The sequence below is a fragment of the Arachis stenosperma genome, chromosome 9 (genome assembly GCF_014773155.1).
Source record: "Arachis stenosperma cultivar V10309 chromosome 9, arast.V10309.gnm1.PFL2, whole genome shotgun sequence".
Classification (NCBI taxonomy): Eukaryota; Viridiplantae; Streptophyta; class Magnoliopsida; order Fabales; family Fabaceae; genus Arachis; species Arachis stenosperma.
In genome coordinates this window covers 45,643,521-45,659,768 of record NC_080385.1, presented here as the reverse complement: position 1 = coordinate 45,659,768, position 16,248 = coordinate 45,643,521, and the positions used below count along the sequence as shown (strand labels likewise).

General features: G+C 35.1%; 2 protein-coding genes across 4 annotated transcripts; one reads left to right on the top strand and one right to left on the bottom strand.

The window, feature by feature from the left end:
* Positions 1-5,780: 5,780 nt before the first annotated feature.
* Positions 5,781-14,377, bottom strand: LOC130951999 (DNA excision repair protein ERCC-1). Of its 3 annotated transcripts, XM_057880763.1 has the most exons (13): positions 14,165-14,377; positions 13,750-14,039; positions 13,538-13,646; positions 13,329-13,432; positions 12,545-12,644; positions 12,348-12,424; positions 11,794-11,893; positions 11,576-11,647; positions 11,394-11,462; positions 9,938-11,244; positions 9,635-9,695; positions 8,439-8,564; positions 5,782-6,145 (listed from the first exon to the last, which is right to left on the bottom strand). In XM_057880763.1, the coding sequence occupies exons 2-10, from the start codon at positions 14,010-14,012 to the stop codon at positions 10,912-10,914; spliced, it is 1,227 nt and encodes a 408-aa protein (XP_057736746.1). In that variant the 5' UTR covers positions 14,013-14,039; positions 14,165-14,377; the 3' UTR covers positions 5,782-6,145; positions 8,439-8,564; positions 9,635-9,695; positions 9,938-10,911. The 3 variants fall into 3 exon arrangements, with proteins under 3 accessions (XP_057736745.1, XP_057736746.1, XP_057736747.1); XM_057880762.1 differs by having other exon boundaries at positions 5,781-6,145; positions 9,635-11,244; XM_057880764.1 differs by lacking the exons at positions 5,782-6,145; positions 8,439-8,564; positions 9,635-9,695 and having other exon boundaries at positions 10,999-11,244; positions 11,405-11,462.
* LOC130951998 (probable serine/threonine-protein kinase PBL7) lies at positions 5,922-9,707 on the top strand. Its single transcript, XM_057880761.1, has 6 exons — positions 5,922-6,231; positions 6,460-6,707; positions 7,509-7,897; positions 8,415-8,547; positions 8,860-8,949; positions 9,063-9,707. Exons 1-6 carry the CDS (start codon positions 5,922-5,924, stop codon positions 9,228-9,230), a joined length of 1,338 nt encoding a protein of 445 aa, XP_057736744.1. The 3' UTR covers positions 9,231-9,707.
* Positions 14,378-16,248: the final 1,871 nt, after the last annotated feature.

Here is a 16,248-nt window from a genome sequence, read left to right as displayed (position 1 = left end):
GATCCTCTAAAGTTTGAATTTTACTTTAGAAAGTAAAGTATGATCTCTAACCACATTAATTTCATAAGTGAGACAAAAAATAAATCCTTTATATTTATCAGACTTTACATATATAAATTAATATAAAAATAATTTAATATATGTATTAGTCAAATACTAACTAAAATTATTAAAAACTGCTGATACCTCAGATTTTCTATTTTTATATTTCAATTGATAAAACAAGGGACTGACTAAATGTTTTGGAGGGTGATCATAGTCTAGTAGGCGCAACTAGTAATTATTAAAACAATTTTTAAAAGGAGCATATCCTAAATTTGTCTCTTTCAATTTGCAAAATATAAAACAAACAAGTCCCTCAATAATAAAGTAAGGTGAATGTATTGTTTTTAGTATCAAGTGCCGTTATATTAATGTTAGGAAATTTTATTCCCTTAGAATATATATATATATATATATATATAAGTATAATTACATTAATTATTTTATATTTTGATTTATATAAGGTTATTTTATTATTGGATTAGGTAATAAAAAAAAATAAGTCAAGATTACTTATCGATTAGGTTTAATGAAAATAAAATCAATACTATTCTATTTTACTTGGTTTCAAGATTTAATGAAAATCAATAACCAAGTATACATAGAATTCTAGAATTTTGGTTTCTAAGGAAAGGAGGTTAAGACCGAAATACGAAAACTTAAAAACAAAGATTGAAATAGTAACTAAATTAAATTTTTTATTGTATTTAGTATAAAATATATTAGAATGAATTATGTCTATTATATTTAGTTTAAGATAAATATAGAGATTTAGAAGTAAATTTAGAATTCGAAAAGTTAGATAAGAGTATTTTTAAAAAGAAATGTTATATTATTTTTAGAAAGAAATGTTATTAAAATTTCAATCTCCATTTTTAAAAATTTTAGCTCTTTGTATTTCCATTTTTTGAACTGAAATATTATATCTTAAAATACTGAAATTTTAATTTCAATTTCTGATCATTACACACAATACTTAGTTTCAGTCCCAATACTTTTGTAGTCGTTGTCTCGTTAAAAAGTTGTTATTCATCTTAAATATTAGAATTAGGGAGAACCAATAGAGTTAGTGATCATGAATTCAAGTTTGCTTTTGTTCTAAAGTTTTTTTTTAATAATTTAATATAGATGGATCTAGGATTAAAAAATCTAAGAATTTCCAATAATTAAAGCTAACTACATTCTCGTTACAATATTTTTATTTTCGCACCTTCAAAAATGTGCTCTTAAATAGCTTCACTGGGATGGTTTATTACAAGAAATCAAGAATATAATATAAGACAGTAGAGGCTTAGAGTGGGTCTAATTCCATGCAGGTTTTAGTAACTTACAGTTTTATATTATTGATAAATATGAATAGTACGACAGTAGAAGTTAAAGTTACAAATATTACATATAGTAGCAAAAAGTAAATTAAGCTTTTACATTTAGGTAGTGCTGTCTACAGATGCAAACCATTATTTTTTATCGGTAAGTCTTTTCAAACAACATTTATTTTATTATAATCTATTTTGATATAAATATTACCAAACATAAATCACTTAACACAAACTTACTTTTCATCAAAATCAAGTTTGCAAAATTAATTTTATTCAAACTTCCGTTTGCAAACTGTAATCCAAACACACACTTATTGTGTTTTCTTATTTTTGGAAAGAATTTGTTTGGGTAACGTAATCATGGGGCATAGCATATTAACATGTGCCAACGATTCACAGCTCTTAAGTAACTCACTCAAAAGGGTAGCATAATAATAACATTAGCCTTGGTTGGACTTTGAAAGAGAATGTTTCCCTTTTGTAGTTCTGCTTAACTTATTTGGACGATGGAAATTAGTCATGTGATCTCAACCCATATGATTGGAGTAAATATCCATAGTCGTTCCTGAGATTTGTGTAAATACTCAATGTAACTCTCAAGATCCCGATATTTTTATTGTAGTCCCCCAGATAGAGCTCCGAGTACTCAAAGTGGTCCCTGGGCATATTTCTGGTGATGAGTCATCATTAGAGCGCTGACGTGGCGACGTTTTGCCACGCTGGTGGGCTCTAACGCTAGCTGAGCTGACTAATTTTCAATTTGTACTCACGTTGGTCCCTCCCATTATATTTAACCCTAAATCCCCAAATTTTCATAAAATTTATCTCTTCTTCTTGTTCATCGTTCTCTACATCGCATGATCTAGCTTCTTGCTGATATCATAGTCTTGCAAGATGTCGATAATCCCAAAATATAGAACAACATCGCTATTCTCTCTATTGTGATAAAGGGTCAAATGGCTGATTCCGACGGTTGTCTATTGATCAAAATCACTCCACTGGGCCTTGCGCTCTGCTCTTGCAGGCATATTGGCACCCAACCTAATCAATGGTTTCCTAAAACAAGTGAAACAAAAATTAATACATCAAGTTGTAGGGTGAAATTCTACAAAAACAGAAAGAACATACATGAAGAGGTACTACAAAAATAATTATCTTAAGAGATAATCACCATTGACATAGGAAATTATTGCCAAGCTAAAGGTAAAATAATAATAACTCTTTAAGTTCTTTCTAAAGAAATCAGGACCACAACCTGTGCTCACAACCTGCCACACTATCCCACCCACTTGCGTAAGATAATTCAAGCTACTTTCAGTTATTACCATGAAAATCATCAATTCAACAATACCATAGGAAATACTAGGCTTCTAGAATACCATTAAAAAGTCATAGCTCAAACATAGCATGCATAATTGCATATACAAGCCTATACAACATGTTAGGCTTTTTAAGAGACAACAACAAGAGATAACATCCTTCTCAGCCATCCTATTGATAATGAGCTTTGCATCTTCCACATTACCACACTTGCAATACATATCTAACAATGCATTGTTAAGGATAAGATCTTGATCATACTTCAGCTCATGGACATGGGCCTACATCCCTAACTTAGCCTGAGAATAAGCAGATATCAAAGTAGTTCATGAAACAACATTTCATTCGAGCATTTCGTCGAACAGCTTGTGTGCCTCTTCCAAGAGGTGGAATTTGACATACATATTGAGTAGTGTGTTCATCAAGAAGGTCTCTGGAAGGTACCCATTTGAGAAGTACCAGCACAGGTGGGTCAAGGAACTACAAAACCACAAGGCGCAAGTAGTGATTATGCACAGGTGAGCATGGTCGAGCCTGAGCCTGAAGATCTAGGCATTTTTCTCATCAAAATCGAGCTTGCTCTTATTCTTGGGGCGCTTTCTGAGGTCGGGAGTAGGGCCTTTGGGGGTGCTAGGGCGACGAATGGAAGCACGAAGGCCGTTGGAGGTGGAGGGTTGGGCATCGAGGTGGATGTAGGTTTGGAGAGCGTAGAGGAAGAGAATTAGGAGCCTGAAGAATGCGATGAAGAACGCGAGGAAGAGGAAGAGTTAAGCTGCATGAGTGGGGCTTTGTGCAATAACACCAACTGCGAGGGACCAATATGGGTATAAATTGAAAATGAGCCAACTCAGCTCTAGCCTAGCAAAACAACACCACGTCAGCGCTCCGGTGATGACTCGTCACCAGAAATATGCCCAGGGACCACTTTGAGTGCTTGGAACTCTATCTGGAGGACTACATTGAAAAAATCGAGATCTTGAAGATTACATTTAGTATTGCGCGAATCTCAGATACTACTACGGGTATTCACTCCATATGATTGGCATCCTTCCGTGCTAAATTGGGCACACCATTTTTATATTGAATCCCACTAGAAAACCAACTTTTTATTGATTAATATTATTAATTTTAGTTAATTTTTTAAAAAATTATTTTTCTATGTTATATTCGAAATTCTATTCTTACCTCTTTTTTCTTTTTCTTCCCAATACTACTTTTAAAACCACTAAAATTTTATCTCTTGTCGTCGGCTACTCAATAGTTGGATACCCTAATTGGCTCATTCTAAATACTAAGTTGTAAATTCTAAATTCTAAATCATAAAATCTAAATTTTAAATTCTAAATTCTAATTCCTAAATTTTAACTTTAAATTTTTAAACCATAAATCCTTCAAAAAATAAAGTTAAAAAATTAATTTCAACATTAAAAAAATTTGCTGATGTCAACTAATGAATCTTAACCAACATGGGTTGGTCGAGTGGTCAGCTTACTCGTCCGCTTAAGCAAGTGTCGGGAGTTCGAATCCCGCCTTGTGCATGCAGCAACTCATTGGCCAACGGCAGACCCTTAAATGGAGCTCAGATCTCCGACGGATTAGTCCTTAACCTGTCGGGTTGGGAGATACCGTTTGGATAAACAAAAACAAAAAAAACTAATGAATCTTAATTTCCTATACATGTTTTTTTATACTACCCTAAACCATATTTATTTCATTATTACATAGGAATATTTTATAAGTAGGCAAAACCATTCGTTAAAAAAATTTATATAATTTTTAAGTATTGCAAATTATAGTAAATGACCATTTTGACCACTTAAAAGTTTCAGATTTAAGAAAATATCTCTCAAATTAAAGAAAAAGAAATATGTGATTCTCAAAATATCACAAATTTGTGACAAAATATACCTTTAAAGGCCGCCAATTAGGTCATATGCATCAACCGGTGCAATTTGTTACAAATTTGTGATATTTGAAGACCAGGGACTCCTTTTTTTAATTTGGAGACCATTTTGCAAATCTAAAATTCTTTTGTTGCAAAAAAAAAATGGCCTTTTATCCTTTTGAATTCAAGTGGCTACGACATACAATAATTGCGTCTGGAAATGAAATTTTCTCTCGCGATACATGTGAAGACTATCATTATCATATTGTGTCTTGTTTTCATATTTTATCTTCTAGCTAGATGATTTAATATTAATGCAAGTAGCAACCCCCTAAAATCATGCCGAAATACAAAAGCAAGCTAGGAGAAAGAGTCAGTTAGTTGAAATGGCTTATCTCACTTTCTCAATCACAAGAGTTAATTGCTGTGTATAAAAGAATGTGTATGTCTTTGTTAAGAGCCACAAGACTTTAATTTTAATAATACCATCCACCAACGTATTATCATCACATTCTAGAAAGTGCAAAGTGATTCTTGTAATAATAAATATCTGAAAATTATGTAACTAATTAAAATTGTAAAAGACTCGCAGAAATACACACCATAATCAAACTGATAAACCAAAAGATATAAAATACTGCCACATAGTAACGAAGTATGTAATGATGCAATGGATCAGAAAGCATTGAATTCTCCTTTTTTGAGTGAAATGCAGGCATTGTTATTATTATTTTTATTATTATTGTCGGTGACCTGAGGGAAATGCCTATTTCTTTGAAGCCTTTTGTTCACTCCTGATTCCCCATCCTATCATTCAGTAGCAAATATAAACTTAACTATCAGATTACCATAAATCATGGTTTTGTTTTCTTATTCCAAAGAAGAATGGGAAAAGGACATGGTGTATAAAATTTCTGGCTTCAACAAAGGAGTAATAAAAGAGAAGGCCTATAATTAGGGAATAATTAAAAAGGGATAGCAATATAGCATGGTGGAAAGATGGTGCACAAGCTTACAATATTTTCTAATACAAAGAAAGAGACAATTCGTTAGAAAGATAACAAAAGAAGAGACGAGTGAAGTACACCAAAAAAAAAAAAAACAAAAACAAAAAACATAACTATTTGATTATTTGTTCACGAGAGAAAGAGAGAGAGAGAGAGATGATGACCTGCCCTCGTAGGAAAGGAAGCTCAAAACTAGCAAAGACTAACTTGCACCCCCTATTTGTCTTCTTTAAACAAAAACCCCTCCTAGACCCTCTCTTGCTTCTCATTAAAACCTCCTTTTCCCCTCAAACAAGAAGCCGTTTATATCAGTGTTTTTCTTTGTATTCTTAGTTTTCTTGATCTCTCATGGATGTTAATACTACTACTACTATACCAAGTGTTGACACAAAGAGCCAGTCATACGCACAGCACCAATTGCATTCAGAAAATCATGAGCATAGCCATGCTCATCTCCCCTCCAAAACCATTCTCATAGCCATTGCAGCGGCCACCACAGTTACCGTACTTCTCACCATTTTCTTTGTCCTATTCTTGCTCCGTCGACAAAAGTCTTCCAACAAGAGTGGAGCCTGCAAGGATAAGAATCCAAGAGGGCTTCATGACACAAGCAGCAGACTCATTGCTTCAACAAAGTTGAGCATTAGTTCTAGTCCAGGTAAATTGCAAACACTCAATTCATTTGCATAGTAACTATGTGTTTCTAGGCATGAATTAACTGCTTATGCAGATCATCACATGAATTTGCATTCCCAATAGCACATAAAGTAAATACTGCCAACATTAACTCAATATGTCCTTAAATGTATTAACATTCTTATTCTTATAAGGGGTAAGTTTAAGACATAGAAGGTAATGAATAAATGCTTGGAAACATTAATTTCAGATGTGAAGGGAGGGTGTCTTCAAGGAGGAAACCTTAGTAGGTCACCAGCAGCACCTAAATTCAAAGGAGTACAAGTTTTCACATACAAGGAGATAGAAGTGGCCACAAATGGATTCAGTGAAGCAAATGTCATTGGTAATGGAGGGTTTGGTTTGATGTACAGAGGAGTCCTAAGTGATGGTACTTTGGCAGCAATCAAGTTGCTACGCAGAGAAGGTAAGCAAGGGGAGCGTGCCTTCAGAGTAGAGGTGAGTTGAGTGTGTTAGCTTCATTTAATGATATAATATATCTCTTTTGTTTTTGGTTACCAATGCAATGATTTAATTTCTCCTTGTTTTTATCTAGCTCTATCCCTCTATAATTCTGTGTCTCCTTTCCTTGTATTAGATATAGTTTGCTCAGAGACATTGTTTTTGTCTTATTTATCAACTTGAAAACTTCTATTGGTTGCTAACGAAACTTGTGAACAAACAGAAAGTAAGATACAGGTTATTTTAATGTGAGAAAAGACTTCTACAACCAATCAAATGACAACCTTAATATACTGTCTGGATCCTATAGTAGTTTATGGGATCACATTTGACTGGACCCTTAAGTTTTTTAAAGGATATCATATTATTCTAAGTTTTAACATCTTAGCACGTTCAAAACTACAAGATTTTTTAGTACAGAAAAAAGATTAAATAGTATTATGCAATAAGATTCCTATATAAAATTTAACAGAAGTTACGGAAGTGTTGAATTCTAGACAAAAATCAATTTATACAAATTTTGTAACTTATTCCTGTTTTAAAAATATAGTGGCAGTAAGACATATTCTGTTATCTCTTATTAAAAAACTATTCTCTGTCGTATAGCAATCAAAACAAAGTTGGGACCATGAAGAAAAATATAGAAATGCAAACCCTTTTATCTCTATCTTTCTGAGTCTATTCCCACTTGCCAACTCACATTATGAGCTTTACTCAAATCTAGCACATGGGGTGTGAAGAATAGATGACATTTTCAATCTTTATTTAATTTTTTTCCACCCTTGGTATTTATTACAGGTCGATCTCCTAAGTCGTTTGCACTCTCCATACTTGGTGGAGTTACTTGGTTATTGTGCAGACCAAAACCATAGGCTACTCATATTTGAGTACCTACCCCATGGCACACTCCATCAACATCTACACTCCCCTAAGAACCAATCTCAGTCGTTGGATTGGTGGGCCAGGATGAGGATAGCCCTTGATTGTGCAAGGGCCCTGGAGTTCATGCATGAGCACCATGCAGTCTCACCAGTGATCCACAGAGACTTCAAGAGTAGCAATGTGTTATTAGATCAAAATTTCCGTGCTAAAGTGTCAGATTTTGGGTTGGCAAAGATGGGATCAGAGAAGATGAACGGTCAAGTTTCCACCCGTGTGTTGGGGACCACTGGATATCTGGCCCCAGAGTGAGTAATATTGAATACCCTATCTCATCAGTCACTGTGAGACACCTTGCTCTTCTTATCTTCACACCACTCAACTCTACTCTAACAGTACATTACTTGCAATGTCAAATAAAGAAAACCATCCACATGGTCACACTCAAGTCCCTATCATGCAGGCTGTAATTTCTTAAATAGTTATGGCTTCTACTTTCTATATGACAGACATAAATTTTATGTCGCATATCATTCAAATATTTTATATGGGATTAATTTGGCAATACTATCTGCATGAAAAAATGTTTTACACAAAAATTCAACCATACTGCATTGGCACAATTATTTCTCTCAACTACCTACTATCTTAACTGTCTTTAAAAAGCAAGTCATTGATTGGATGATAATATAAATTCTTTTATACGGATAATGCATGGCAATCATCTCTATATATAATGTATTTTTTTCTTATTTGTTCTTATTTGCTTCATAATTTAAAGCATAGTATTTTGTTTGTTTGTGTCATGAATTTGGCATAATGTAGGTATGCCTCCACGGGAAAGCTTACCACAAAATCGGATGTTTACAGCTATGGTGTGGTTCTTCTTGAATTGCTTACAGGGCGTGTACCAGTTGATATTAAGCGGGCCCCTGGAGAACATGTCCTTGTCTCCTGGGTTAGTTATAGAGCACTCTGGAATTTCAAAAAGATTTTGTTTAAGCTTAAAGAAGAAAAATATGCTAACTATTTATTTGAGAATATTAATCAGGCAACTAAGCTGTAACAGCTACCAAAGGCTGAGTTTGCCGTGATAGTAAAAGTGAGAATAAAATTAAGAATTAACTTTGTGAGTAAAACTGTGTACAACTGATAAAGAAATCCTTCGATTTTTTTTTTTTTTTTTACCTTTGTTTTTACCTTACACCAAACTCACCATTGCAATTATGGGTTCCAGAATTGGTAACATAAGATATCTATTATTCAACAGGCTCTTCCAAGATTAACAAACAGAGAAAAAGTGGTGGAAATGGTTGACCCGGATCTAAGGGGGCAATACTCAAAGAAGGATTTAATTCAGGTACTACTCTTTTTTGTTAAGTGAATTTAGTCATTGTTATCACTTGATGACTAGAGCTAACCATATTTCCAATAACTAATCATTTTTGGTTTCTGCTTCCATGGGATTAACAGATAGCCGCCATTGCAGCAATGTGCATACAACCAGAAGCAGATTATAGGCCACTCATGACGGATGTTGTACAATCACTGATACCACTTGCTAGGAACCCGGCTTCTCTTGGTTCATCAAGTTCTTTAAGGTTTCAGAAACAAACACCAAGCCCAAGTCCAAGTCACTAAGTTGCATTGTGGTTGTCTTTATTGAACTGAGAAAGTGCTTGGACAGACATAAGGGCCTCGAAAACTCGAATATATTACTCAGTGGGGTATCATCAAATCATTGAACTACGGAATTCTTGTCACCCTTACTTTACTGCCTTCAATGTAGAAAAGATGAGGGGGAAAATAATACAAAGCAGAAAGACGATTCACATCTTCCAGGCCAATAAGGACAAACTTATTTGCATTTAGCCATTGATGCAATTAGTTCTGGATATGAACAGAACATTTATTGTGTAATATGATAAAATTTAAAAGGCTCACTTCATGCACTCTATTAGTGTAAGTTCCTAACATGCTTCTATATTGAACTGTACCATACTTTGCAGACAAAAAATAAACAACAGTATAAAGCTTTTACTAACCACAAGGAGGGCAAATGAATCTAGTTTCTTTCTGGGACAGCTCAAGTTACAGCATTGGCACCTAAGATATAAGAAGTAAATGGGTACTGGCATAAGAATAGGGGTGACCTGTTTGGAATCACTACATTACAGGTTGAAAGTGAAGGAATTCCATAAAAAGCATGTAAGAAACCCTTATATTTTCATGAGAAAAAGATGAAGGAAAATGATAATGGCAGCCAACACTCAGAATCAAGATAAGTTAGTGCTACTAACCGGAGAAAACAAAGAAATAGCATAAAATTGATGAAATGAAACAATTACCTAAAGAGTATTTGCAATGCAGAGAGAACCAGGATCTCGAGGAGTGAAATGTCCTGGAAGACATTCTCATAACATAAAATAGAAATTATTTTCCTAGTGCCACCTAAAGTAGAGAAGTGCAATACCCCACCAGGAGCAGAAAATGGAAAGGGCATAATACACATCTTTTAGCAAGCAAATGGTATACAACTATTGTTATACATAGCAGTACGAACACTATATTTTGTCCTAAATTTTCTATAAGGTTATCGAAATTAAAAACATTTGATCTGAAAGTCAATTTTGTAAAAATGTACCTAAAGAGCACCAACTTTCAATCTTTTGATATAACTACACCCTCCAAGTCATTCTCCTTTATGCTTGGTTTCAGCCCAAAACACTCAAGAACATGAGAAGAACATAATAGCATGAGGAAAAAAATCAAAATAGTTGGATAAAGTCAACTCTAAAAGCAAGTTACTAACATAATTTCTTGAATGTGGAGAATGGAAAGTGAAAAAGAAAGTGTAATATCATGTACTAAAGAAGTTCCAAACCTAACGAACCATTTTAAGCGCATCCATGCATGGGCAGCAACCCAGATGCCTTCTACTAGAAATGATGAAAGAACATATAGAATTCTTAATCGAAATGGAATAAACCAATGAATTAAACGTAGTCATATTTAAAAGTTGGTGCTTGCTAAGTGCATTAACAATCAACAGTTAAATTCTCAACTCCAGAATCCCATTCCTAATTCTATATATGGAATCTGGATCAACGCTTATACCCCACCAAGGTTGTATGTCAAATACTACCCTAATGCATATGCAGGGCAGGAAAAGTCCACAATCAATTAAAGGCATTCTGATTTAGAATCAAAGTGCAGTGCCATGCTGGCTCTAGATTGTGGATTTATAAACCGAGCTTTCAAATTTTAAAAGAATATCATGCTTAACGGAAAACTTTAACCGCTGGTGGAAAGCATCATGTAATTATTTTTCAGCCTCTGATTTTCTAACAGCACCTGATTCTACTTTCTCCTCTACTTGTGAAGTCTTATTCCTCTTGCCAATTCTGTTAGAATATTTGGCAAAGGCTTCAGAGAGGGCAGATTTGACAGTAAGTTCAGGTTCTTTCTCCTTGCGTTTGTTCACATCTTCAGCGTCCTTTTGCTTGTCTTCATTCAAGGAGCAAGGTTCAGCATCATTGTTAGCTGATATATCAGGACTAGCTGTCTTATCCTGGACAGACGTCTCTGGAATGACTTGCCTGCTGGATTCCAATCGCTTGAAGGGTTCATGAAACGTGTCAAACAAGCGCTTGACCTGATAAGTGTAAAAAGTATTCAGTGCTCTTTTGATTACTGCCTATCACTGTGGACCAAGCCACTAAGACTGTAAATCATGCAAGCAAAGCCAAATAAAGTGAAGTGCAAACCATTTGTCATATCTCACTTTCAGCATTAGCTATATACCTTGCGCTCACCTATGCCAGGGCAGCGAGCTAGATCTTCCATAGATGCACCCATAATGTGAGACAAAGACTGAGAAAACAAGAATTATTCTTGATGAAAATGCTTTCAAAAATAAAACCAATGAATATTTATGTGGCAATATGAGCCTACAAAGTATATATTTTAAAAAAAGATATACATACCCCAAATGTGGTACCAAGGGTAACTACATCAGTCTTGTTAACATGTCGGACAGTTGTAAGGGCGTGTGTTAGCTACAGTTGAAAGTAAAACTGGTTCAGCATATTTGATGCCAATGAATAAATTATTTTTTCGACTTAAAAGAATGCACGATATTTTTATCTCAAAAGTACTAAAACCCATTATAAATTAATTCATCGACCATAAACCATAAGCACACCCGTGACAGATAGTCTGTATCCATTTGGCCTTGAATAATGTCTGCAGGCTTGTTTTCATATACTTTTATGGTCTCCAAGTAACGGCCACATTCCTCCAAGCTAGAATGACAGTAGAATGGAACGATATAAACTAAATTGTTAGGTAATAGGAATCTTACCAGATGCTACTACAGCTACTGAAATTAATTTGCATGTTACAGCAGTTGCAAGTTCCTTTAAATAGTAAAATTATGCTAAAACAACAAATGCAATTGAAACTACAAGAATCTTTCTCCTCTAAAATGTTCTTTTTTGTTACTGTATCACCTAAAACAAAAGAGAGGCACAAGGAACAAGCATGCAGTCATGAACCTTCATCCCGAATAAGACAATTGAATGATTGATAGCTATTCTGTATTTTCTAGTCAGTGTTTCATAATAAGCTCATCAGCTAGCCAATAGCAGATAATAGCATCATTTTTACACCACTAAGAGTTGACAAAAATAAAATAGAAAGACATTTTAAGCATGAAACTATGCAAACTTCACAAGTTAGAAGGAGCATTAATTTCACCTCCATCCACATAGAAGGGTGCAGTCATGAAGCAGAGCTGTTTTGGTAACTTCAAGAAGAGGCTTCATTACATCCTCCTGCAATCAATGAGGTAAAAAAATGTAATTTAGTTCATGAAGACAATATTTCCAGATAGATTTGCGGTAAGCATAAAATAAAATAGATGCAACTAGAGATTGGGAATATCTGTGCCTGACCACGTCAACATGGCATAAGACTACTCGAAGCTTGAAATTCTTCTGTAACTCCCTTATTCTATAATATAAATAGTCTGGATGCAGCAAATGATACCGGAGACTGCATTTGAAACATCCACTTGAGTCAAACTGATGCATAAATATATTAAACCAATCCTACTAGTGAGAAAATGAATTAGAAAATTCCAAGTAGCTTAGTTCATTACTAAATTAAGTCATGTGGTGAGTGTCATTTTTTTCTTAATACGGGACCCTAATAATAAAAACATTTGCATCGTCCTACTATTGATAGACCATGAACGAGGAGATTGATCATCAGCTTGCAATTTGATATGAAAGTTCAACAAACGAGGAAATAGCTGTGCATCACATTTTGAAAAAGATGGAACTTCAGTGATAAAAACGAATATGTTATGTCCACTTATTCTCTCTCATTCACTAAACAAACACATGCCAGTCCCCTCTTGGGTGTGAGACTTATCCCTTGTGGTTCCTAAATCTCCTCCTAAATGCTCATAATGTTGACGTAGTATACAAGAAAGAACGATTTCACAAAACATTTCTCTAATAGATCACTTGACTTCAAATCGGTTGAATAAGTTATATTTCTGGACAAACTAGCAAGGAATGCAACTTGCCATCCAACATAAGTATTTATTGATCACAACAACAAACATAACGAACAACAGCACTAAATCAGTGTAGTACTACCTCTAAATACAACAACAAAACAAGCAACCTTAAACTTCCCAAAAATTGAAAGGAAAAAGACAAAAAGCCTAACCTGAGATAGAGTGCACATGAGCTTTGACCCAGCAAGTAGTCACAAACAATATCAGCAAAGGTCCATCTAACATTCCTAATGTGTTTAAGCAACGGATTTCCTTTCTGCAAAATACAAGAAAACAAAAACGTTTACCAGATAATAAGAATATAAATAATGAAAATTAGAACAGAAAACTCAATAAATGAAAATAATCACACTGCTTAAACCTGTCTGTGGCTAACAAGGATGGCATTGCGACTTTGAGCGACTTGAGACGAAGCTGCAGCAGCAGAAGACGTCGAAGTTGAAGATGGAGGGTTCAATTGAGAACTTTCCCTAAATCATCAAATTAATCTTCAAATACTACAGATAACGATGTTTATACTTAACAATGGACCAAAATTCGTAGCAAAGAAAACCAAAAATGTGTAAAGTAAACCTTGAAATTGAAGAAGAAGCAGCGGTGATGGTGGTGGCGGCGTTGGTGGTAGGAGGCGGAGGAGCGTAGAACTCAGAGGATTTGACGAAGGAAAAGGCTTGGGAGAATGTTTGCGAGGGAAGGAAGAGTGAAGGTGGAGTTGATTTTTGTTGCGAGCTTTGGAGAACTTCTTCGTAGGAAGGTATCTTGATCACTACGGAGCTCTTCTTGTTCGCGCCGTCGTTGTTCTTCTTATTGTTCTGCTCTTTCAACTCATTCTCCATTTTCCACCTCCTCAGTTCACAGATTAACTAACAACAAGAAAAATTCATAGCTCACAGTTCACAAAATTAGCAACAACAAAAATTAATAGTTCACAGTTCACAAAATTAATGAAAAATTATTCAATTATAGTTAAAAAAAAAAAATTGAATACCAGGGACTGAGGGAGCGCAGAACAGGGCAGAGCTGGCGCAAGAGGGGGACAGGGAGCAGTGGAGCACGATCGAAGGCTGAAGGTGGAACAGAGTTGGCGTCGGCGGGACGACTGCGGGACGACTGCGGGACGGAGGCTTCGACGTTCCGACGGTGGTGCGCAATGGAGGGGAAGGAAGTTGCGACGGTTGGAGGGGATTAATGGTAAGGGATGTAAGGGTTACCTCGGAAATGGATCATTTCCAGTTTTTTCAACACTTGATAAAATACAGTGCAATCTCTTACCTTTGATTTTAATAGTGAGACCAGAAATAAATAAGAGAGAGAGTATGGTAAATGATTAGATTAAACACTGTACACCATCCAGTTTTTTATTCACTGGAGAGGATCCACTCCCGAGTTACCTCTCGTCCCTTAATGTGCTACAAAATCTAAGCTTAATGTAAAAAACCGGCCAGATTACGATTCGGTTCAGCCGACCGATTTCTAACCAGTTTGATGGTTCAAGAACGGTTTTTGAATTTTCCAATTTTGGCATTTGATTGATTTGTTTTTTCTTTTGGTTTGTAATTCGACCGATTCGATTGGCCGATTCGAATCGATTTTTAAAACCTTGGTTTTTCATCCAAAATAATCAACTACAGCGAGTTTATGGGAATTTGGAAAAAAAAAAACTCAAACTATTCAAACATAACAAAATTGACCTATGTGACCGGTTTGAGATAGAACGTGCATCTTAAACGCCTTTTAAGGGGTACATGTGTAGATAGCTTGACATCTTTTTGGCTTGAAAACATGTTGATTTATTTCTTGGACTTGGAAAATGTTTGCAATATTCTTTAGTAATTTCTGAAAGATTCGCTTACCTTTTATCTACTTGTGACGGCTTGCATTGGTTGTTGTGGGTCATCCACTAACCTAATACTATTAGAGTCGTTGTCTTACTTCCTTCGCCGTTCCACTTCACATAACGTTTGCTGCAAAAAGGAGGGATTCCTCTGTCAAGAAAAGCTTTCTTAGTTCACCACTTTGTCGACTCCACTCTCCTACACAACAACTCGTTCGTTGCTTTAGGAATCTACATTCAATCTTCCAAAGAAGTTCTGCTAGTATAACCTCATCCGAGTAGTCACTCTTCTCATAGTCTATGTCTAGTCTATTTTGGACAGAGCAATAAGAAAGGACCAAAATACCAAAGATTAAGGATGACAAAATCCACAAAGATAAACATATACATAGTAAGGTTAGAAATCAAAATAGTTCCCAAAAAGACATTTAAGTTGGAAGAGCGCCTAATTTACACCCTAGTTTTCATATTTAAGAATGTCCTCCCGTTGGATTCAGGAATTGGATTATTGGAATAAAATATGTATTTGCTATCATCAGTTCAATGAAAACCAAGGGTTCTCACGACCCAGACCGGCCCAAAACTCAAACCGAGTTGAAGGCATATTCTTACTTGGTTAGAATTTTTCAAATTTATTTGTTGTCATTTTTGAATTACCTAACCCGATATAACATTGTTTTTCATAATAAAAAATATACATATATTGGGTCGACCCAATTTAACCAAATTTAGGTTGTTGTCAGGTTCGTATCGGGCTAAAATACAATTGATTACCTTTTGTAGTTTGGTTTGGGTCTAATTAAATTCGGTCCAACACATGAACACAATTATCACGTAACATGTGATATAACTTTAGATTTAATAGAAAATGGTTGTCTTAGAAAGTGTTAATTCAAAAACGCTACATGGTCATCGTTAAAGTCATTGTTTACTTGCTAATCCATGGTAGTCATCAACTCGATCATAGTACTCTAGTCGTCCGATAATAAACTAAAACCCATACCTTTAAAAATATTCTGTTACCTCATAGCAGGAAGTAGTAATTCCTACTGATCCGCTAACATTTCTAAAAAAAAAATACTAGCTGGCATAACCTACTTTTGTTGTGTGTATTAAGGGTGGTAAAACGGGTCGAATCCGTCGGGTCAATCCGCTAGTCCCATTAAAAAAGGCGGGTCGGGATAGGATTTGGAGCCCATTAAATTTTTAAAAAACCACCAAATTGGCGGATTTTTGCG